The sequence below is a fragment of the Mustela nigripes genome, chromosome 12 (assembly GCF_022355385.1).
Source record: "Mustela nigripes isolate SB6536 chromosome 12, MUSNIG.SB6536, whole genome shotgun sequence".
NCBI classification, from domain to species: domain Eukaryota; kingdom Metazoa; phylum Chordata; class Mammalia; order Carnivora; family Mustelidae; genus Mustela; species Mustela nigripes.
Genome location: NC_081568.1, coordinates 84,119,143 through 84,143,046, shown reverse-complemented (window position 1 = coordinate 84,143,046; position 23,904 = coordinate 84,119,143). Strand labels below are relative to the sequence as shown.

Genomic DNA, 23,904 nt, shown 5'->3' with positions numbered 1-23,904 from the left:
ATTAATATGTTAGGTTGATCATGAGCCTAAGCTTCTGGCTTTCTTGCCACTTTCTATTGATACACAGCTTATCAAAGCTGGAAAATCTGATCACATTCCCAACTAGTCATCACCACAGCATGGACAAATGGATCAAGCGAGAAAAGAGTCTTGATTTCCTGAATGTCAGGCTACTGTGTAGTCTACTGTGTAGACTGGCCTAGTCTGTCATCTCTCCTTAAAGGAACTATGTGCATATACCTGAAATTGGACAAGGACATGTGAAAGTTAAGGGACAAAATTAACCTTGCACCTTTTCTTTTTTCTTTTTAATTTATTTTTTATTTATTTTCAGCATAACAGTACTATTTTTGCACCACACCCAGTGCTCCATGCAATCCATGCCCTCTATAATACCCACCACCTGGTACCCCAACCTCCCACCCCCCGCCCCTTCAAAACCCTCAGGTTGTTTTTCAGAGTCCATAGTCTCTCATGGTTCACCTCCCCTCCCAATTTCCCCCAACTCCCTTCTCCTCTCTAACTCCCCATGTCCTCCATGCTATTTGTTATGCTCCACAAATAAGTGAAACCATATGATAATTGACTCTCTCTGCTTGACTTATTTCACTCAGCATAATCTCTTCCAGTCCCATCCATGTTGCTACAAAAGTTGGGTATTCGTCCTTTCTGATGGAGGCATAATACTCCATAGTGTATATGGACCACATTTTCCTTATCCATTCAACAGATATTATTTAAATATTTTCCTCAACATTTACCTTAGGATTAGGAGTCTATGAAGGAGGAGAACCTGAGGAGGGAATAATCCATTTCTCCTGTACTGTCTCACCCAATGGAGCTTTGGTCTCACTCACCAAAAAAATGGCCTAAAAGTCCCTGGACTTGGCTCACAAGAAGATATTTCAGTAAACATCTATTGTATGGGCTTGTCTCTTAGAGGCTTTATTCTCTATACTAAACCACTTATCAAAGTGTTTACTTCAGCTATACACAGTAATGTTCCTGAAAGGATAAATGCAATCCATTCAATTTCTCATTTGGGTTATTTTAACACCTCTTTCCTACTGGCTTCCTAACTTCTGTCCAACTGGTTTTCCCTTAGCCAATAGCTGAATATATTCACAGAATCATAAAATGTCAGGAGAGAGAGAGAGACAAAGATATCACTGCATCCAGATCATGAAACTTCTGCTCTGTTATGAATGATGATCATCAAGTGTTCAAAATATAAATTAAGACTTGCCCATGGCTTAACTAGAGGATAGACAGATAACTGGATGGAGAATCACACTGTCACTGTGATCCATTATTACTTCATGTCTTGTCCATGTGCTTTTAAACTTACACTGCATACACACCACGGTATATATTCTACACATTTCTGGGGAAACTGAGACTCAGACATGATCGATGACGAAGAGATTCAGTGGGACAGATGAGGGTAGGTACTCACAATAGGCTTGCACACATGGCACACTTGTTTCCATGCATTTTGCCATCGGGGCCACGGACAGGGTCATTCTCCCTGGTGCATATAAGCACTCCATTCCTCACTTGGTTCCGAAATTCACTGCAGAGCTCCTGGAAAATATTTTCTCAGAATGACTCTCTGCCTTTCCTGTACCTTTGTCTCTTCTGAGGAATAAATGATACAGAATAGAAGAAAAACAAAAATGGATGACAGGGAGCAGTAAATTGATAAGTATTTACAAAGTTCCATCGTGGACTCAGAACTGTACTTGCACTAGAGTGGATCTGGAAAAAGTTGTCGTCATCATTCTCCCAAGACTGCTTACACTCTAGGTACAGAAAAAGGCTGACAAAATTGGCAGAGAACAATACACATGTTTGTGTTATGTTACATATAACACTCTCTGAAAGCTATGAAAGATCAAAGGGGCAAGAGTTCAATGGACCAAGAGGAGGAGGCTCTTGAAAGTTTCCAGAAACTTCCTGGAAGAATACTGCTAAGCCTTCATGAGAATGAAGGGCATCTTGCCATTTGCAACTACTTGGGTGAAACCAGAGGACACTGCTATGTGAAATAAATGAGACAGAAAAAAAATATATAGTGCGACCTTACTCGTATGTGGAATCTGAAAAGGCTGACCTCAAAGAAACAGAAAGTAGAGTGGTATTTGCCAAGGGCTGGGAGGGTGGGGGAAATAGGGAGTCACTGGTCAAATGGTGGACATTTTCAGTTATAAGATGAATTACGTTCTGGAGATCTGCTTTAGAACATGGTAATTATAGTTAGCAATACAACAGTATACTATGCAGTAGAACTGAAAGTTGCTCAGAGAGTAGATCTTAAATGTTCTCACCACAAAAAAGAAATGTATTTATGTCATAAAGTGATATGATGGAAGTTTTAGGTAATGCTATAAGAGTATCATTTTATAATATATGAGTGGACCAAATCAAGACAATACACACAATGTTAAACGTATACAATGTCATATGTCAATTATATCTCAATAAAGCTAGAAAAGCTAAAATGAGAAGAATTAGCAAAAAAAGGTAGGTCTTGATTTGTCTTTAGAAGGCTGAGAAAGAAAAAAAGACATGCACAAACTAAAAAATAAAGATATATTTGAAATAAAGATATGGAGGAGGGGGCAAGTGTGAGTCCTTGGAGAAACTGACACCTTCCTGGGAGCTCCTTGATAAAGTAGAGGGATAGGGGATGCAGATTTCAAAGAGGAGAGGTACAATAGGAGCAGAGGGAAGAAGAAAAGTGTTAAGACCAACTGGAGACCCTGCAATTGCACTCCTGGGTATTTACCCCAAAGATACAGATGTAATGAAAAGAAGGGGCATTTGTACCCCAATGTTTATAGCAGCAATGGCCACGGTCGCCAAACTATGGAAAGAACCAAGATGCCCTTCAATGGATGAATGGATAAGGAAAATGTGGTCCATATACAGTATTATGCCTCCATCAGAAAGGACGAATACCCAACTTTTGTAGCAACATGGATGGGACTGGAAGAGATTATGCTGAGTGAAATAAGTCAAGCAGAGAGAGTCAATTATCATATGGTTTCACTTATTTGTGGAGCATAACAAATAGCATGGAGGACATGGGGAGTTAGAGAGGAGAAGGGAGTTGGGGGAAATTGGGAGGGGAGGCGAACCATGAGAGACTACGGACTCTGAAAAACAATCTGAGGGGTTTGAAGTGGTGGGGGGGTGGGAGGTTGGGGTACCAGGTGGTAGGTATTATAGAGGGCACGGATTGCATGGAGCACTGGGTGTGGTGAAAAAATAATGAATACTGTTATGCTGAAAATAAATAAATTTAATTAAAAAAAAAAAGACCGACTGGAAAATCTAAGGTGATTTAGCAGCTGATCAGATATTATGGATAAAACAAGTGTTCAATTCTAAATTACCAATAAAAAGATGGCTTCAACTAACAGAAAGAAAGTTCATGAGAAAGTGAGTCAGTTTAAATATGGACTTTTAAACTGTGTCAACTTTCCCCAAATAAATATTGGGCTTATACTCTGCATTTATTAGGTAATAAAATCCATAAAGGTAAATCTTGTTTATGGCCATTATGTAAGAGTAATCCAATATCACATACAGATAGATTTCTTGTGCTACTTGTACAGAAATCTAAGAAAAGCCAAATATGGAGAATACACCCTACAGAGTAAGTTAACCCTTTCCTTCTTATAAAATGAAACTCAAAATTTGAATTATCATGCAAAAAAATTGGTACTCTACAAACTTCTACTTGAGACCACTTTTTATAGGTGAAAGCTTTTTTGTTGTTAATGTTCATTTCAGAATTGAAATTGAATTGAATTGAATTGCAATTGAAAAGGAAAACCTTTCTGCTAATGAGATACCTAGAATACCTTAAGGAGGAAACAAATGTCAAGGCACAGCATTCACAGTCCTGAGAAAAATTACCTTTGCAGCTTCTCGTTTAGCCTTCGTTCTTGCTCTTTCTTCTTGCTGACTATAAGGATCAGGAGAAGAAAAAGAGAGCAAAAGAATAAATGGGTCTTAATACAGTAGAGTAGATTCTTAACATTTACACATTGATAATCTGTTGCTTTGACAATTCTCAAGCACCACTAAAGATCCACTCACAGCAATTTGTAATTTTATGGGTGATAAACTGAAATGATTCATTTCACCTCAAGAGAACAGTGTACAAGAAAAAGTCCCTTAATGAGAAACCCATTCAGGTCCTCAGCAAGGACACAGCAGTAATACTTTCCTATTGGCTGATTCTTTTGCATCTATAATAGCTCTCGATAAAGTGTAATATCTGGCTTCTAGGAGGCAGTATAGCATGGTGGTTAAGAGGACAGATCCCGGAGCTATAAGAACACAAGAGATGTCTGAACTTCTCTGTGCCTTCCTCATCTTTAAATGTGGAAGAAGGGGGCGCCTGGGTGGCTCAGTGGGTTAAGCCGCTGCCTTCGGCTCAGGTCATGATCTCAGGGTCCTGGGATCGAGGCCCACATCGGGCTCTCTGCTCAGTGGGGAGCCTGCTTCCTCCTCTCTCTCTGCCTGCCTCTCTGCCTGCTTGTGATCTCTCTCTGTCAAATAAATAAATAAAAATCTTAAAAAAAAAAAAAAAAGAATTGTTTAAAAAAAAAAATGTGGAAGAAGGGAGGGACAGGAGGAGGAGTAACCACATTCTTCTCACAGGATTGTTGTGAGCATTAAGTGAATTGATATTATAAAACCACTAGAGAAGTATCTGGTACATAATGAAATGACTGACAAAAGTGATATAAATGATCACAATCATCATCACTGTAATTATTATTAAGAGTGAACCCTCCCCAAAAAGGCATATGATGGAAATGAGGTAAGAGTGATAGCTCTTAACCATTTTTGATAACTAATGGCATTGCAAATCAAGTTTAGCACAACTGGATCTATAATCTAAACAATTTAATCCTGTTAAATATGTAAAAAAGTTTTCATTTTAAGATATAAGAATGTGTAAATAATATGTAAAAATGTTATGGTTCAATCAAGATAAGACTTTTTCATTTATCAAATTAAAACCTTTTTAAAAGGCACAAAGATAGGGTGCCTGGGTGGCTCAGTCAGTTAAGCATTTGACTTCAGCTCAGATTATGATCCCAGGGTTTTGGGATTAGGCCTCACCAGGGAGTCTGCTTCTCTCTCCCTCTGCCCCTTTTCTGGCTCATGCTCTCTCTCTCAAATGGATAAATAAAATCTTAAAAAAAAAAAAAGGGTGAAAAGACAGTTTGTATATGGTATGAACGTGTGCAAGAAAAGACCATGGAGGGAAAATGATTCTCAAAAAAGCCAAGAGCCTTTGCTAACATACCCACAAAATATGACATAGTAAATCTTTATTTCTTTTTGGTAAGGAAGTTTTACAGTGATGGGAGAAAATTACTAAAATAGGCCCAAAACTGTGATGTGTCTCATACTTTTTTATATGGAAGGTGATCTAAACTTTATCATGAGTCTAAGTTGACTAAAAGATTTAAGAAGCATTTTCTTTCCATTCTGGGAAATTATCAGAGGACGCAGCAAAGCTGATCACTAGGTGGCAGAATTACTTCCTTGTCACTGAAAGATGAATGTCCAGGTAAAGAAAAACAGACTGAAAGAAGCCTAATTACAGGGAAATACAGAAGTTATAATACAGAAGTTATAAAGGCATTGCTAAATGATTATATTATGTCTACAGCATATAGTAGAAAACATAATTTTCTTCATTTTTTCCCCTGCACTGATATTTCTATCATTCCCAACATCTCTGGGCCTTTATGTTGTTATCTATAACTTAGGATAATGCAAGAAAGACCCACTTCATATGTTTTTGTGAAGCTTAAATGGGATTAGGTATCAAAGCTTTTAGCAAGTATATGCCAATTACATGCATTCAATAAATGTTGGTTATGATGATTCGGTTTTTAGTGCTTTCATGCCCAAACACTAAAGGACCAATCTTCGGGGTTATATAATGCTCTTCACCAGGGAAGACTGAATCATAAAGCAGTCTTTTCTCTGAATAAAAGATCTTGAGTTACCTTGAAAATATCCTAAAAGAAATAATTACGTTCTCTTTAGATCACAATAATCATTATCTGAGCTCTCCACTTCTTGTTTTTGTGTTTTCTTGTGTGTGGGTTGTTTTTTTTTTTTTAATTTAAGTTCATTCATATATGACACCTAAGAATGACCACTGCCCTGAAGAGAAAAACGCATTATTCACAATTGTTTGAAAACTTCCCTCAGTTCTTTCCCTTTCTCCTTCCGAAGTACTGGGCTCTACTCACAAGAAAGCCTCACACATGGAGCACGTGTTGCCATGCATTTTCCCATCGGGGCCCCTGATGGGGTCGTTCTCTCGTGTGCAGACAAGCTGTCCATTCTTCCTTAATTTGCGGTATTCACTGCACAATTCCTGTGAAATTGAGGAAGGAAGTTTGAGGTTTTGAACACAGGTTGGGTCAAGTTGGAAAGAGCTGAAGTTTAGACTTTTTTTCTTAAGTGGGGGATCGGTAATTGGCTTATTTTAGAATAGTTCTTACCTGGGAAGACATGACTATTTTTAAATGATAAAAGTTACACACCCTTGATCTGGAAATAGTCACACATGCACATGGGTATATGCTCACATATAAACAAATACAAACTGTACAAATGTTTCCTACAGTTTCGGGGGATTTATGAGTTTCATGGATGCTCTCAATGGAGTCCAGGTCCTCTGACTTTTGGAGAAGTTCCCCTCACCTCAAAGGGAGCTGTGTTCTCAGATTCTCTTTTATTTCTTGACTCACTTTCCTTCTTTTTCTTTTCTTCTTCCTCTGTTTGGCTAAAAAAAGAATGATTAAAAAAGACATCAGTAAGGATCATAGAATGTCCAGGTTGAAAGTGACCTCAAATATCACTTAATTATTACAGTTAATACTTATTAAATTCTGGGGCCCCTGGGTGGCTCAGTCAGTTAAGCATCTTCCTTTGGCTCAAGGTCATGATCCTGGGGTCCTGGGACCAAGCCCTGCATTGGGCTCCCTGCTCCCTCTCCCTCTACATCTCACCACCTTCCTCCCCTGCTTGTGCTCTCTTTTTAAAAAAATAAAAACTAACAAACAAACAAAACCCCCAAAAAACAACAACAAAAAAAGCTTACTAAATTCTTACTATGTGCCTGACCTGGCGCTCATTCCATGAAATCTTCCAAACTGTATGTTATAAAACTACTACTATAACCCCATTTACAAATGAGAAAACTGACAGAATGATCAATTTTCCAAGGACAGAGAACTAACAAATGTACACTATAGATTTAAACCCTAATTCAGAGGAAGTTTTTTGATCTTCCACTACTCAAGACTTCTAATACTCAGTAGGTCTGATTACTGTCTAGCTTTACTTTAATCTGCTAGGAAATTCTCTACTTATATCATCCTTGAAACCCCATAGAGGTCATTCTACCCCTAAGTCCTCAGACTGTTAGGAAGTTGCTCCTGGCATTGAGCCAGACCCCTTCCAGAACTTTCACTCAGTGTTCCCACTTTTATGCACAGAGACAACCAAGAACTAATGTTAATAAAACAAAAGCTACTTGGAAATTTCAAGACCATGACTCCCCCTTTGCTAAATGTACTGAGGCTTAAGAGTCCTTGAAGGACACTGTTTTATTAATTTCTCCTTCTTCTTTTTTTAAAATTTTTATTTATTTTTTAAATTTCTTTTCAGTGTTCCAGAATTTATTGTTTATGCACCACAGTGCATAAACATAAAGTTTATGCACCCAGTGCTCCATGCAATACATGCCCTCCTTAATACCCACCACCAGGCTCACCCAACCTCCAACGCCCTTCCCCTCCAAGACCTTCAGTTAGTTCCTCAGAGTCTCATGGTTTGTCTCCCCCTCCATTTTCCCCCAACTCCCTTCTCCTTTCCATCTCCCCATGTCTTCCATGTTATACATTTCTTCTAAATTTGTTTTTGCTTTCCTGCTGTAGTGGTCCTCTCATAATGGAACACAAAAATGAAGCAGAAAGTTAATCTGAACTCACTGCTTACATTTTCTAGAGTCCCTTCCATAACAAAATTTGTCTAGTAGAAGAGAGAGATGTTGAATATATAGTCACACATATCAATTTATAGCTACTGACCATGTTTAGTGCTATGAAGCAAAGTCCTGATTACCATGAAGGAGAAAGTGTGGGGTTAGGGATGTAGAGTAGGCTTTACCATGGCTGTTCAAGCTGATGAGACACCTGGGAGGGGCTAACTCCACCAGAGTTATTCCAAGTCATTCCTCCAGATCCTGTTTTTGAACTAATGTACCGTTTCACATATTGGTATGTTTGCTTTGTGATGTGTTGTGTGATTTCAGATGACTTCATAGCCCTCTCTGCAAGGGTAGATCCTTGTTTTACATCCTGTATATTTCCACAGGAACCCAATTAGTGATTGACAAGCAAGAATGATTCTTTGGAGTTGGTTAGGAGTGACATCACCATGATGGCAACATAGGTGGTTGTTAACTTCCCTTCCCCTCATCAGAACAACCAACCTCTATTTAAGACATGACTGAGAATCCTAGAACACAAAGACGAGCTTGAAGTATGCATTGCACCTCAGAGACCAAGCCAGACTGCATTAGAAGGGTATAAGCAGCAGCTACATGTGGACCTCATTGCCCCGCCGCAGCACAGAGCAGAAATTACTCTTTGATAATGATGACACTGTGAAAAAATGCCATTGACAGGAAACAAACACTACTTAAGAAATAAAATATAAAAAGTTAAAATTAAAAAACAAAAAACAAAGCAGAGGGGCGCCTGGGTGGCTCAGTGGGTTAAAGCCTCTGCCTTCGGCTCGGGTTGTGATCCCAGGGTCCTGGGATCAAAGCCCCGTTGGGCTCTCTGCTCAGCAGGGAGCCTGCTTCCCTTTCCCTCTCTCTCTCTCTCTCTGCCTCCCTCTCTGCCTGCTTGTGATCTCTGTCTGTCAGATAAATAAATAAAATCTTTAAAAAACAAAGAAAGAAACAAAAACAAAGCAGAGAGGACAAAACTCTCCCTCATTTTCCCAGGTACAGTGCTACTCACAAGAACACCTCACACATGGAGCAGGTGTTGCCATACATTTTCCCATCTGGGCCCTGGATGGGGTCATTCTCTCGTGTGCAGGGGTGTTTTCCGTTCCTTACAAGCTTGCGGTATTCACTGCACAGCTCCTGCCAAGATAGAGAAAGCAAGCTGGGGATAAATTTTATTCCTATTCTAAGAAGAACACTGGAACATCAACATTGGCAGAAACTAATGTTATGCTTCTTTGACACCAGGACTTTAGTTGTGTTTCTCTCAAATGTAAAATGTAACTAAAAGATGGAAACAAGACATAATGGGATGTCACAATATAATAAAAGAGGTAGACAAGTAAACTCCACTATAATCTAAACACATTAAAATATGGGTAGCGGAGCCAGGGTGGCTCAGTCAGTTAAGTGTCTGCCTTTGGCTCAGGTCATGATCCCAGGGTTCTGGGATGGAGCCCCAGGTCAGGCTCCTGGCTTGGTGGGGAGTCTGGTTTTCACTCTCCTTCTGTCCTTCCTCCTGCTCTGCCCTTCCCCCTGCCCTGCCCCTCCCTCTGCTTGGCCCCTCCCCCACTCATGCTTTTTCTCTCCCATGCTCTCCCTCTCTCTCGTAAATAAGCAAAATCTTAAAAAAAATTTTGTGTAATACAATAAGTGTAAACATACAGGTACAAGGAAATCTGAGAACACAGAGGTTGGAGCCATGAGATCTGATTGTGAAAACTGGGAAAGATGTCATATAACAAGAATAATTTGGGTGAGACTGAAGAGTAAACAGCATTTTTGTGGGTAAGAACGGGATTGGGGAATATGCTTACAAGACTCTTAAGTTGGGAAACAAAGTAGGAAACTACAGGAGCATGTAGCAGAGCATGAATCTCTGAATGAAGGTAAACCAAATAAGAAGGGGGAGAGAAGAGATTGAGGTACATCCTATAGTTGATGATGAGCCACCTGTAGCATTTAAGCAGAACAGTACTGCAATCTGATGAATATCGTGAAGCTTTATTCTAGCTCAGTTGGGGAGGACAGCTGGACAAGGGAAAGACTAGAATCTAGAAAGACTAGAATCTAGAAAGACCTCATCTTCTAAATAATAAGCAGTAACAACTTATAGAAGGCTATGGAAATGAGTACTGTAATTTTAGAAGTAAAAATCGGGCTTTCTGTGTGCAGAATGAAGGTATTTTATCTCAATTCATATGTGAAATTTCAAAAATTCATATGTAGAAAGTATACACGTATAGTCTCTGGGAAGCGGTCTGCAAAAACTAACACAGTCTGTAAGTGATGAAACCAGTGTTAGAACCCAGTTTTTTCAGACCTCAAATAATTTTTACTTCACAGGGTTAGTCTTGGAAGCAGCAAGAATTGATGAAGTTCCCATAGCATTAATCTCAATGTCATCTCCATATTAAAGGGTTATGATTTCCTGGCAATTTTTAGTGGATGATACCCTACCCTTTAGACTCTGAAATATGTTCAAATTAGAATGCCAAGTAGGACTCAATGGGTGGATTCCACTCACTGTATATGAGGGTGTTTTTTCAGATTCTCTTTTATTTCTTGCTTCTACTTCAGCCTTTTTCTTTTCTTCAGCTTCTGCTTGGCTAAATTAGAGGGAAAAAAAATGAGAAGAATCCACTGGACCAAGTACAGGCAATTATTTGCATTGCTACTCTGTCCTCCCTCCTTAGGAAGAATAATTTTGTCTTTTTATCACTACATACCAATGAGAAGAAACAAAACAGCCTTTAGTATGGTATGATACCATAACTTCTTCATACTTTTGGCTTAAGACTGAAAGAAAGACAGTGACTGTGGATCTAGAAAGCTTGATTTCTATAAAATACCCTTCTTGCCTGTGGTCAAAAAAGAAATACCATCAAGGTCCATTAAGGAGATACCAAAACTAGTACCATTGTGACGCTACACCTGAAGGCTGAAAGTGGCCTTTAAGAAGGACAATGACTGGTTCCCTTGTTTCACAGAGAGGAGCTGAGGCAGAGAAAGCTTTGGCTATACTTTTAGGACAGTGCTATAATCATCCAAGGTCTCTCAAGTCTATAGTCTCTCTATCACATCATGCACACCCTAGCTTTATTAATTCACCTTAAATGTATTGCTTATTCATAGTTGCATTATCTAAAGACAATATACAGTAGAGGTAGAAAAAGGCCAATAATTTCCATACATTGATAAATCAAATGAGCCTATATTTGCTTTGCACAATAAAAGTGCATAGAATGTATGGTTAACTAATGCTACTTCACCACACAAGGCTGTCAATCAAAACAAAAGAACATAGATTCAAAATAGAAATCAACTACTTAATCTTAGTTCAATCAGATAAACTGGGAGCAGTTCCAAATTTTGAAAGCTAACTTCCAATTCTAACTTACTGAGAAATGTCACATTATATAAAGTAATATTTAATTTTGTAAGGGCTCATGATTGCTTGATAGGCAACATTAACTCTAATCATCAATATCTGTATTCAGTGCTTGCTTTGGACCACAGCCTCTCTGGAAGATGAGCTGCCTATAAACTTGTACAATAGATTCACATGTGAAGCTTCAGTGCAGGGAGTATGTGGTATTTGCACAAGCTCAGGGCTGTTAGGATGTTCTAGTGGTAAGAGAATGAGTGTCAGGGAAGTAGACATATTGGAGTAGATAGCTGTAGGTTCTTCTCCCAGCTCTACCACCAACATTCTCAGTGTAAGTGTTCCGCTTATTCAACTCCCCTCCCTATTTTGGGCCACAGTTTCCCCATTTACAAAAGTATCTAATTCTATTAGACTCTCTGTTAAGTCCCTACTCTCTCTGGCATTCTTTAGACACTCTGGCATTCTATACTCACTAGAAGGCTTGACACATGGAACACAAGTTTCCATGCATTTTCCCATCTGGACCACGAACAGGATCATTTTCTCTGGTACAGAAAAGTATTCCATTCTTTGCATGATCCTGATATTCACTGCAGAGTTTCTAAATAATGAAAATGAGAGAGTTTACATACAGCTCCCTATTCTGTTTATACATTTTATTTTATAAAAGATTTTATTTATTTATTTGAGAGAGAGAGAGAGAGACTGAGATAGTGAGAGATAACAAGAGCAGGCAGTAGAGGGAGAAGCAAACTCCCTACTGAGTAGGGAGCCCAACATGGGGCTTGATCCATGAAGGCAGATGCTTAACCAACTGAGCCACCCAGGTACCCACTGCACATTTTTTTTTTAAGATTTTATTTATTTATTTGAGAAAGAGTATGAGAATGAGTTGGTGGGGGGAATCAGAGGGAGAGGGAGGAAGAGAATCTCAAGCAAATTCCATGCTGAGCATGGAGCCCAATGTGGGGCTCGATCTCATGACCCTGAGATCAAGACCTGAGCCAAAATCAAGTGTCAATTGCTTACCCAACTGAGCTACCCTCACGCCCTCTGTTTATACATTTTAGATGCTGTTAATTAAAGATATCAGAGAAAAGGAACTAAGGATAAAAAGTAAAACTTACAGGATTTAGGGTCATCACAAAATTTTGTGGTATTTCTCTCCATGTAATAGATACCCATTTAAGTCAACAAATATAATAAGGGGATATAAATATAAATGTGATTTAGCTCTTTTATCACTCAAGTAGACAGGAGTAAAGAATTGCAATATAAAAAGCTGAGAGATATGACAAAGGTCTGCGTTAAATCTGAACAAGCACAAAGGGAAGAATAATTCATGGAAGTACAGAGAAGAGTTTATAGCTGAGTTCTATATCTTTAGGATGTGTCCAGGTAAATAGTGTGGCAAAAGGTTCTCTAAGAGGAATTATGACATATATGCAAAGACAGAGCAGCATATAAGACCATAGTATCTTGAGATAATCTATTATTGTCAGGAATAAACTATTAGCTGGATAAAGAGAGGAAAGTTTGGGAAGGGGTCAAAAAGGAGACCTTCATGGTAAGTCAGAACTAGATCACTGAACCTTGAAGGGAATTTGGACTTTATTCTTAGGAAAGTGGAAAATGATGAATCTTTATAGAAGAGAAGAACATAAGCAAATCTGTTTTAGAAGGACCACCCAGCTGGATGTGTGAGGATTTGAGTAACTGGAGACTAAAGTTGGAGAAGCTATAGAAGAAAATAAGGAAAGAAAAGGAGGGAGGAGGGTGGAAGAAAGGAAGGAAAAAGAACAAGGAAGACAAAGAGGAAGGAAGAAACCAGAATGAATGATAAAAGGCATGTCTTGATTCGAGAAATAAAATTAAAGGATTGAGGGGAAGAAATCAGTTGAAAGTGAGGCCTAGACAATATTATAGAATTACATGAAGTCAGAAGGGGAACTAATGAAGTAGGCTGTTTTATGAAACTGCGAACCACACACTACAGAAGCGGGGGTAACTCACTGTTAAAAGTAAGTTAAATAGGAGTGAAATGGTCCAAATATCCTCTAAGATACCCTCAAATGTTAGCTTTTCATAAGGTCACTGAGTCGTGGAAATATTTCCCACTCTATAAAAACAATGTGGAAGATGAACTGAATATTGAGGATTGAGGAAGTTGTTGGTAAGAAGCATAGAGACCAGCCAAAATGCTAATGCATCAACACAAAGGAAATCTATTAGATGTATGAGCTAAGTTGGTAGCAGGAGAAAAAAGAACAAATAGCTAGCTAAGAGATGTTTAGAAAGTAGAATGTGGTATGATTTTAAAGAGAGAATATTAAAATGTTATATAGAAGACCTCCAAATATATGTGTGATATCACACATATCAAAATTTGGATTCAGTTAATGCTTTGATATAGTACCTTCGTTTAGGAACTATTCTACTAATATGACTTGATTAATTTCCTCCAAATAGAGCTAAAAATTGTAATGCTGAATTATTCTTCTAAAGCTTATGAAATACTAACTATAAACTACTTTCCAGAGAATCCATCAGTAGTGGAGGAAAATGAACCAATATTGAAAATGCGTTCTAGAGTAAAATGCACACAGCCCACAAAAGTCATCATTAAATTGATCAAACTAATCCTCACCTCAATTTCTCTCTTAACTTTGACTTTTTCCTCAGTCTTCTTCAGGTTTTCTTGTGCTTTATTTTTTTCTTCTGAAAAACGCTGTTTGCTGGAGAAAAAAACAAAAATAAATAAATGAGTACAGATGCTTCAAATCCTCATGTTATAAAATAGTCATTTAGGGGGCTCCTGGGTGGCACAGTCAGTTAAGCATTTGCCTTCAGCTCAGGTCATGATCTCAGGGTCCTGGGACTGAGCCCAGCTTAGGGCTCCCTGCTCAGCAGGGAGTTGGCTTCTCACTCTTCCCCTGCCCCTCCCCCTTTGCTTGTACTTTCTCTCTTTCTCACTCTCCCTCTCAAATAAATAAATAAATAAAATCTTTAACAAAAATAAAATAGTCATTTAGGTGCAGGTGGAAAACAGCCACGTGTTCATGAGTTCTAGAAAAAACATCTTCCATTCATCTTGGGGCTCCTGATTGAAATCTTCACTCTTTCTCCAAAGAATCTCTTTTATTTTGCTCTAAGTATGATATTTCTTTCCATTGCAATGACTGTTTTTGTCATCTTGCCTTCTTTTAGATCTTCTCAGCTTAAATTCTGCCTTCTTTAAGAAGACAGAGCAGACCTCACAGTGAAAATAAACTGTATATCTGCCATTGTATTTTCATAGCTGAATATTCTCTTATGGCATAGTTCTTACTCTGTCTTGCAACGTGTGTGTGTATGTGTGTCCGTGTGTCCATGGCTTTTTCTTTTTTCTTTTTTTTTTTTTTTTAAAGATTTTATTCATTTATTTGACAGAGAGAAATCACAAGTAGATGGAGAGGCAGGCAGAGAGAGAGAGGGAAGCAGGCTCCCTGCTGAGCAGAGAGCCCGATGCGGGACTCGATCCCAGGACCCTGAGATCATGACCTGAGCCGAAGGCAGCGGCTTAACCCACTGAGCCACCCAGGCGCCCGTCCATGGCTTTTTCTGCTATTTAACTTTAAGCTTCTTGAGAGCAGGGATCTTTATTCATATGTTCACTCAACATTTGGCTAGCAACTATTTTTTGTCAAGCGCTAACCTGGTGCTATATATAAAATAGACACACAGCCGGTCTTGTTCTTGGAACTTAGAACCCGGTCAACAAATGGTCACAGAAGTAATTACAGAATTACCAGCTGTATTGATTGTTATGAAATAAAATTATTAAGAGTTATAAAGACTGATTTCAATTAAGAATTTCAGGAAGTCTTATCCAAAGAAGGATAATCTTGAAATGTGATCCACAGAAGAGACACTGGGTAGCCAAGACTGAGACAACGGCAGTAGGACAACATAAACGAGAGAGCTTCGAGAGTTCAAGGATCTGAAACAGTGACAAGACCTGGTCTGAGACATCTTCATAAATGCTGTAATTATTGCAGGATTTGCACTTCCCCCCAGGTCAGATGCCCGATATGAAAAGATAAAGTTAATCCAAGTCACATATAAACATGAAGTTTTCCTGGGAGACAACATCTGTTCTTTCACTCAGGATAATTACTAAAGGAAAACAGCGAAAAGTCTTGGTACGTTTTGCCCTCATTCTCTATTATGACTATCTTATAAAAAGGCTTACAAAGGTGGTGGGAGGAAACAATAAGAAGTATTTTGTAATCCAGCCCTCTAACTGGAAAACAGAATCCATTTGTATTTGGAAACAGACATATATCATTAGGATCTACTTACTAGGTGATATGATTTGCAGAAGACAGAAAACTCAAAAATTTTCAACAACAAAGCTACACCTCAACATTGTTCTTACTCACCATTCCCACCAATCTCCACTTTACCCATCCCGTCCCTCTAAAGAACCCACATCTGGACTCACAAAATTTCAGCACACAGAGCACATTTGTTGCCATGCATCCTGCCATCAGGGCCACGAATTGGGTCACTCTCTCGTGTACAATAAAGTCTTCCATTCCTCACTTGGGTTTCATATTCTTTACAAAATTCCTGCAAAAAGGTGAGTAATTACATTTAGCACTTTTCTACTCCTTAACACAGAAAATGTGTATCATGGATTTACAGTCAAAGAATGTCAGGCCTAGAAGGTGTTGGTAAATGTATAACATATTAATGAGGATTAATAAGAAATAATAATTATGTTATGAAATTACTAGGTACCTGCATTTACTATGTGTATATTTATTAAAAGATAGAAGAACTGTATGGTGCCTGGGTGGCTCAGTTGGTTAAGTGACCAACTAATAGTTTGGCTCAGGTCATGATCTCAGGGTCTTCAGATTCAGTTCCCCTTGGGCTCCACACTCAGCAGAGAGACTGCTTCTCCCCCCTCTCCCTCTACCCCTTTCCCAACTTGCACACGCACTCTCTCTCTAAAATAAATAAATAAATTTTTAAAAATGTCAAAGAGTCTTATAAAGAATAAGGCTGAGCAAACATCTCATAAAACTAGATGACTCTTACTAACTTTTAAGTCTATGAGAAAAGGATTACAAAAAAAAAAGATCTTTCAATGAATTCCACGAAAGACATAAAATGCAGCTGCCAAGACAAAAGAAAAATATGTCAACAAGCAGAATAGAGAATCTGTAAGATGAGATGCTTAAACACTATTTAATATGGATCAAATCAAGAACAATCTGGTCTGGTTTGCAAGGAAAATGAATAAGGTGGCATCCATTGTCCTCTCTGTGAATCTGTGGCCTCCTTTACTGATGTTCACTTTAATGTGCTCTGCCTCCTTTATTGATATCCATTTCTAATACAGTAGGTGGAAAACATAGAGAGTGAATCTAATTTTCCTTCATTCCCCACTGGAGAGAGGTAAAACACCAAGACTAAAATTTAAATTTAATTTAAAAGGCTGTGACTTCCCCCAAATAACCCAAGAAAGGTTTGTTCCAGATTTCCCAATGCTTTGGTATAGGACTTTTCGGTTTTTCTCTGTTTTGAAAATTCTATTATCTGAGTTGAAGGCTAAACTTTATATTTACAGCTATATTTATATCTCTATCTACCCCAAATTACTCTAAATTTAGGAATCTCCAGGTCAATAAAGATGTTTTGTAATGGCCTGTATTACTATATAATCTACAAAACACAATCTATAAAAATATGCTTCTCTAAGCCTTTTTCAACTATGCACCCTCATCTTCCCATTTCAGCCAAGAAAACATGAGCATAAAGAGTGTGGTTTGAAGTTGGAAGACCTAAGCAGCTAGATTGTGCCTCTGTGAAATTTCTGGAAATCACAGCAAGGCATGGGCATGGGCATAGACACCAGAGACAACTCTATCTTACCAACTACACAATGAGGTTTTTGGAATAATGTTCTTGAAGGCCCTTTCTATTATGTAATTTTCTAAATTAAAAAAAAATAACTCATATTTCATCAAGACACTTTAAAAAAAGAATCCTAAGGGTTCCTGGGTGGCTCAGTGGGCTAAAGCCTCTGCTTTCAGCTCAGGTCGTGATCCCAGAGATCTGGGATCGAGTCCCACATCAGGCTCTCTGCTTCAGCAGGGAGCCTGCTTCCCCTGCTCTCTCTCTTTGCCTGCCTCTCTGCCTACTTGTGATCTCTGTCTGCCAAACAAATAAATAAAATCTTAAAAAAAAAAAAAAGAATCCTAATTGACTCCTAATAAGAAGATATTTGTTTTTGGAGGAGCAATGGGTGTGCTCCCAACTTCCTTGTTGTAACAATCCAGGAATAAAGACACAGAAGACAATCATCTATTTGATAATCATAGCATGGTAGGAAAATTACTGTTCAATGGTTCCCATAAGAGAAACAATGATAATTTCAGTTTATAAGTTGTGATTCATCCAAGGAGATTCTGAAGAAATGCTTTTGTGAACAACCCACTGACAGGCTAATTATGCAGCAGATATTGAGCCATCACTGTAAAGGAGTCGCATTCAACACGATCACGTCCAGTGACCCCACCAAAACAACGACCCCAGCCACAGAGGAAAAGAGGGAAAAATAAACAAGACCTGAGGATAGATAATGGAAAAGAACTGTCTGTGTTTACGGAGGAGTAAAATGTTCAATATTACAAGATGACCCGAAGTTTTTGACTGAAATTTAACAACCAAAAGAATTGCTTTTCAAACCTCAGTTAGTATTAAACAAAGACTGACTCCTCCATATTCCTTCACTGAAACTCTGTTGAACACCCTATTAGGGTGGGAAATTTGTTTGAGTGAATAATATCATGAAGTAGAAGTACCAAAAACTAGACTTGTATCTATCCTTAGGAAAACACATGCCCATCATCCACAAAAATGGTGTATTTGTTGTGCCATCTCTCCCAATCAGATGGGGGCCCCCAGATGTGGGGCATCCTGATGGAGTTGGGGCAGGTGGCACAGGTAGTAAAAGAATCTACCCAAAGCGGAACAAAAGAGATAAAAGTATGTTGGATACCCCACAAGGAAGGGGGAAGGGCAGCAAAGGAAAGACTCTTGCATGTGGTAGTGGGTAAGGGCTGTATTTAAAGGGGAAGGAGAGGAGGTATGGGAATATATGGAATTTTCCTTTTTTGGTACCTATATCTGGGTGTAAGTAGCCCATTGGTTAGTTAGGGCTGATATATATTTCAAGCCCGTCACTTGATGGGCTTATTTGGATTCAGCCAGGGGATCACTGTGGGACCTTTTGCCTTGATCAAATTTCCATTGTTCAAGCCTCTGGCCTAAAAGATGCCTCTACACTTGTATTAGCACAGAAGAGTACAGGGTGTGGAATCACATTACAACAAGAAAGTAAAATTGAGGTCATTTATCCAAACTCTTAATTTGGAACAAAGAAACTGAGGCCCAGAGAGAAGAGAAGAGAAGACTTGGTCAGTTTCATACAGCAAGAACCTAACAAAACTATGGACAAAACTAAATTGTTCTGACTTCTCAACAGAAAGTTAGTCATTTAGCAAAGTAACTGCTATCAGTTATAGTGAAAGTAGGGTTTAATAAACTTGGTGATTTAGGAAATCCAAGCTGTATGACCTATAATGCTTACTCAATTACTAAAAGGAATAAATTTTTATACTAAACAATTAAACCACATAATAATTTGAAAAAACTTAACTTTAAGGCCTCTTTAAAAAACACAATATTTGTCTGATATTTTTGTTTAAACAGAAGCAAGACCTATATAAATGTAGGTCTCACTGTAATAACCATAACAAATAACTCCAGTTTGTATCAGTGGGATGATTCATAAAATACACCAATGGATACACTGTTTAAAAGACTTAGAACTATTTTAAAGTTATTCCTGTCTAATTTATATTATGTCGTATTAAAAAATTTTATTCAAAGCAAAATTAATCTAAGCCAGGGAGACGGATGGTGGAAATTCAGTGGAATTTAATTTGCATATTTTCTGGCTTATATTCTTTCTTTCCCTTTTTTCTTAAAAATAGCATATTGTGAACTTCGGGTAGGAAAATGAAATTTTAAATCTGAATCTAATGATTAATATACTTGAAATAGTCAACTTGTGGAAGTTGGGAATTAAGGGAAACAATTTATTGTAAAAATTAAAGACAATGACATTACTGACCTACCTCAAAGAGTCAATCCTAACTTTATTAATACTTTGGCCACAAGATCAAATTATGTGGTGCGGAATTTACCTTTTCGACACTTCGTCGAATTCTGGTTTCACCTTCTCTCTTGGCATTTTCCTGAGCTTCTTTTAAGCTGTTAAGAAAGAGAACAGTTGGTCAGTTTCTGACTCATATTTTCAGGGTCCAGTTCTGTGCTAGGCACTTTCATATCCTTGGTCATATCTTGTTAAACAGATCCACTTACAAGAGACAAGCTTTTCCCTGTCTCCAATTCGAGCCAGAAAATTGCCAAAGATAAGGAAGGGTGTGAAACTGACTCACTGACAGTCAATTAAAGGCTTTGTTCTGTAAAAGCAGGTGGGTGTGACTCCTTGATTGACAAAAGGAGATAGTTGGGGAAAATACCTTTTAACTGGCAAAACCAAGAGCTTTTTAACACAATGCTGTGACAAGGGTGAGACCAAACTGAGCATTTGAAGTACTGCAGTCCACACCCTTATGTAAACCTTTTCTATACCTTGTAAAGTATTTGTTTGCCTTCATGTAAAATAACCACAGTGAAAAAAAAGTGACATTGAGCTTCGGAGTCCTCTTGTATCTGTTACCTAATTACAATGCCATCCAGAGACAGGCAGTATTATTAGTTCCACAGAGGAAGAAACCAGGAGTTAGGGAGGTCAAATTTTCTTTTTTAGCTAGTGCATGAAAACAGAAAGTCACAGAATTGGGGTGGAAAACTAAATGCACATGTCTCCTAGATAAGAATGTAGAAATTAAAAAAAAAATGTAGAAATTAGGCTTATTTCCTGTCTGGAAACCAGATAATCACTGTTTTGTAAACCTGATAGGACGTGCCCTTGAATTCTCTGGCAGCACACTGTAATTTTCATAGGCAGGTGTGAAATTTATTAATCTGTTAGATCTTTCTCTGTCCTGATTTTAAAGATCCATGGATGTAAATGGAGCACTTAAAAGCCTGCTGACATATAGAAAGTCTATATCTTGTTTAACCATCAGAATATTAAAGACTCATTGGATCTTTACTTCTCAGCCTTAGTACTCACAGTTGTTAGGCACTCAGAGAAAGTTAACCCTATCCTTTCCTTTACTAAAGTTCCACCTTCTACAGTAATAAGAAGGCAGCCCCATGACATTACTGTTATTATCTTAAATTAGACTGTCACTTCTTCTTTTTTTTTTAATTTTATTTATTTATTTATTTGACAGAGAGAGATCACAAGTAGACAGAGAGGCAGGCAGAGAGAAGGGAGAAGCAGGCCCCCTGCCGAGCAGAGAGCCCGATGTGGGGCTCGATCCCAGGACCCTGAGATCATGACCTGAGCTGAAGGCAGAGGCTCAACCCACTGAGCCACCCAGGTGCCCCCAGACTGTCACTTCTAGTAAGAGTCTCTGTACATATTCAAATGAAGCAATGCCTGTCAAAGGACTGACCTAGTTTATTCCAGGAAAGTGTTTCCTAAATTATAAAATATTGTGCCTTATAAAATACTGTGCATTGTCCTATCACTATAATTAAGCAAAGGAAGAGTCTTGAATTTAAGAACTAACATAATTACCTTACCCATGCCTTTTAAGAAACTCTAGCAGATGATATGAATTAAAAAGAAAAGAAGCCATTCAGAGAGCAAGGATTATTTCACCTTACAAAGACAAAGAATTATATGCTTCATGAAAAGGACTGTATCTCTCTGAAAAAGAGTGAGAAAAAAAGTGATTCTGGAGTGACTGTCAGGAAGGCAACCAAGTGTGTCCTCTTTTTTAAGTCCACCTACTCAGAGTGGGGATGATGATACTTACAAAAGCTCAGCACACATGGCACACTTATTGCCATGTGTTTTGCCATCAGGGCCAAGGACTGGATCATTTTCCCTCGTGCATCCAAGTCTTCCGTCCTTCACATAAGGCCGAAAAGCACTACATACATCCTGAAGAACAGGGAAAAGAACTTAACATTCACCATCCTGATTGTAATGCCTTCCACGGTTTTCAGAAATCGTATAGTACTCAGGGTTTTTCTGCCCAATGTATCCTAGCCACCTAGAGCAATGCTTAGAAGTAGCTTAGTAAGTGTTGCATAATTCATGAGGTTACATATGGTGCTCATTTACTTATTCATTTATTAGTGAACACAGATACCCTAGTAAGTGCTAGAATTAAGGTGGAACACAGTCCTTGCACTCAACTTGCTCACAATCTCCTGGATGACACAGAGAACATTTAAAATATGATGCACTAACTGTCCTAGTAGGTGCTCTAGGATCATAGAAAGGGCACCAAATCTTGACTTAGGAAATACATTCAGCTAGAAAAAGTCAAGTGTGACATGTCTGAGATACTCATTTCTTTCTTCTGTCATCACAAGTGCACAGAATGTTAGCAAAGAGAAAAGCTATTTAATCAAAATCTCATTTTTTGATATGGCAACACTGGTACAGTGTGGTAAGTAATTTGTCCAAGGTCTCCTGACAGCAAGTAACAGTGCTACGGTTTCAGTTCAGATTGACCGATTCATAATGCCCTTTCTACTACAAGTGTAGTTTCCTTTTGATGGATGGATGGATGGATGGATGGATGGATGGAGTGATTGGTTTTTGTTTTATTTTGTTTTGTTTTTTCATAGAAAGCAGAAATAGAGCTGAACATTCTAACTACCAGCGTCACCTGCTCCAGTTGTAGGAATCAACTGCTTTTCATCTAAACAGGCAGTGCCGATCTTATGTAAAGCAAGAATTGCTCTCTTCCTAACACCCGACACCAAAGAAAGAAGAGGAGAGCATCTTCTTTCTCTCTAAAGTCAGCCTCCCAAGATTTCCCACCATTCGACACTTGTCCTCACCTGCTCTGGTTTACTGGTCTCACATTCCCCTTCGCTTTTTATGCCAACTTGGGACCTGGTTTTACTGAAATTGAAAGTCAGGAGACACAGAAGTTTAGTATCACAGAACTTCTTACCATTCAAAAATAACTTATTGTCACTGTATTATGATTCTCCTTTGTACTTGAAAACAGATGTCACATTGCATTCTTTTCCTCACTTGCTCTTTCTAATGAGAGCTTATGTTTACAGCTTAGAGTTGAAGAAACAGAATTATGTTGGAGGGCTAATAAGAGTCAGATCTACAAATATTATTTCTAGAATTTTCTTTCCTATGTCTAAAGAGAATCCATATCAGAAGAGAAGGAAAAAGTACACCTTATAACTAGATAGTAGATGTCCCCAAAGAACTATGCTGTTGTTGATGATGTTGTTTTGAATATATGAATTCAAGTTCATCGATCTAACATCCTACTAAATTATTCTTTGTTTGGCTTATGTTGACTCACACTTTGGTTGTCATGGAAAGTACCTAAAGAATTAGGTTGATTCAGTCTAATAGAGCTTTAATGCTATCTGAAAACAGAACCATAAATGTAAAATATACTCCCTACTTTTTAAAAAGGTAAGACAGCTTAAAACCACAGCCTGTGTATAACAATGAAAAACAATATAAGGAGAAAAATGAAGCTATTAAAAGTGATAAGAAAAAAGTTATATCAAAAGATAACCTCTGAGGGAAACAAACAAACAAAAAAATCAAATTCCAATGTTATTGCAGAGTCTCCTAGTAAACAAAGCTAAGGAAGAAACCCAATGAGCAGTTTGACTCTCACTATATAATGTAGGAAGCATACCGGGATGAGATTTAAACATTCTATCACAGGACCCTCCATATAAAACACAATAGTAGTTAAATGTACAGTGTGCTCATAATAGTATTACAAAACACATATCTAATAAAACCTGTCTGTTCTCTGTATGTATGTCTGTATTTTCCATTTATGTTGACCACTCATAAGAGGTGAAGACATTAATTTCAGACTGCATCTCTGAAAATGCAAAAATACAAAGGATCAGAGTGATTTGATTCAGTTGTATTTTGGTAAAGATACTTATGACAAGAAGGGATAACTCTTGCACAATCCTGAAGACTGAATGTTTATCATACCCTTTATTGGCTTCAAAGCACTGGTTGCTTTATATTTGCAAAAACTGAAGAGCAGACAATTCAAGACTGAGGCCACAGGCTAGAACCTGTGAAGCTGGGTCCTGTGCCATCTTGCTGACTGAAGACAACTGACAACCAAACTTAGCACTGAGGGTACACAAAGCACGAAATGGGGACAAAATGTTGTACAGCAAGATGCGTTAGCTATGTGACAAAGGTCGAATCAATGGGGAGAAGTTCAATATTAAA

At 38.2% G+C, this 23,904-nt stretch overlaps 1 protein-coding gene across 1 annotated transcript in view; it reads right to left on the bottom strand.

Annotated features, from left to right (window-relative positions):
• Window positions 1–23,904, bottom strand: part of SPINK5 (serine peptidase inhibitor Kazal type 5) — a 92,076-nt gene that overhangs the window by 30,246 nt on the left and 37,926 nt on the right. The window contains exons 6-17 of the mRNA XM_059416367.1: window positions 22,506–22,569; window positions 21,467–21,594; window positions 19,715–19,781; window positions 15,937–16,064; window positions 14,101–14,188; window positions 11,927–12,054; window positions 10,593–10,674; window positions 9,078–9,205; window positions 6,748–6,829; window positions 6,291–6,418; window positions 3,925–3,973; window positions 1,457–1,584 (exon numbers count right to left, since the gene is read on the bottom strand). Coding sequence (XP_059272350.1) covers window positions 1,457–1,584; window positions 3,925–3,973; window positions 6,291–6,418; window positions 6,748–6,829; window positions 9,078–9,205; window positions 10,593–10,674; window positions 11,927–12,054; window positions 14,101–14,188; window positions 15,937–16,064; window positions 19,715–19,781; window positions 21,467–21,594; window positions 22,506–22,569 — 1,200 coding nt within the window. The remainder of the gene's footprint in view (window positions 1–1,456; window positions 1,585–3,924; window positions 3,974–6,290; window positions 6,419–6,747; window positions 6,830–9,077; window positions 9,206–10,592; window positions 10,675–11,926; window positions 12,055–14,100; window positions 14,189–15,936; window positions 16,065–19,714; window positions 19,782–21,466; window positions 21,595–22,505; window positions 22,570–23,904) is intronic.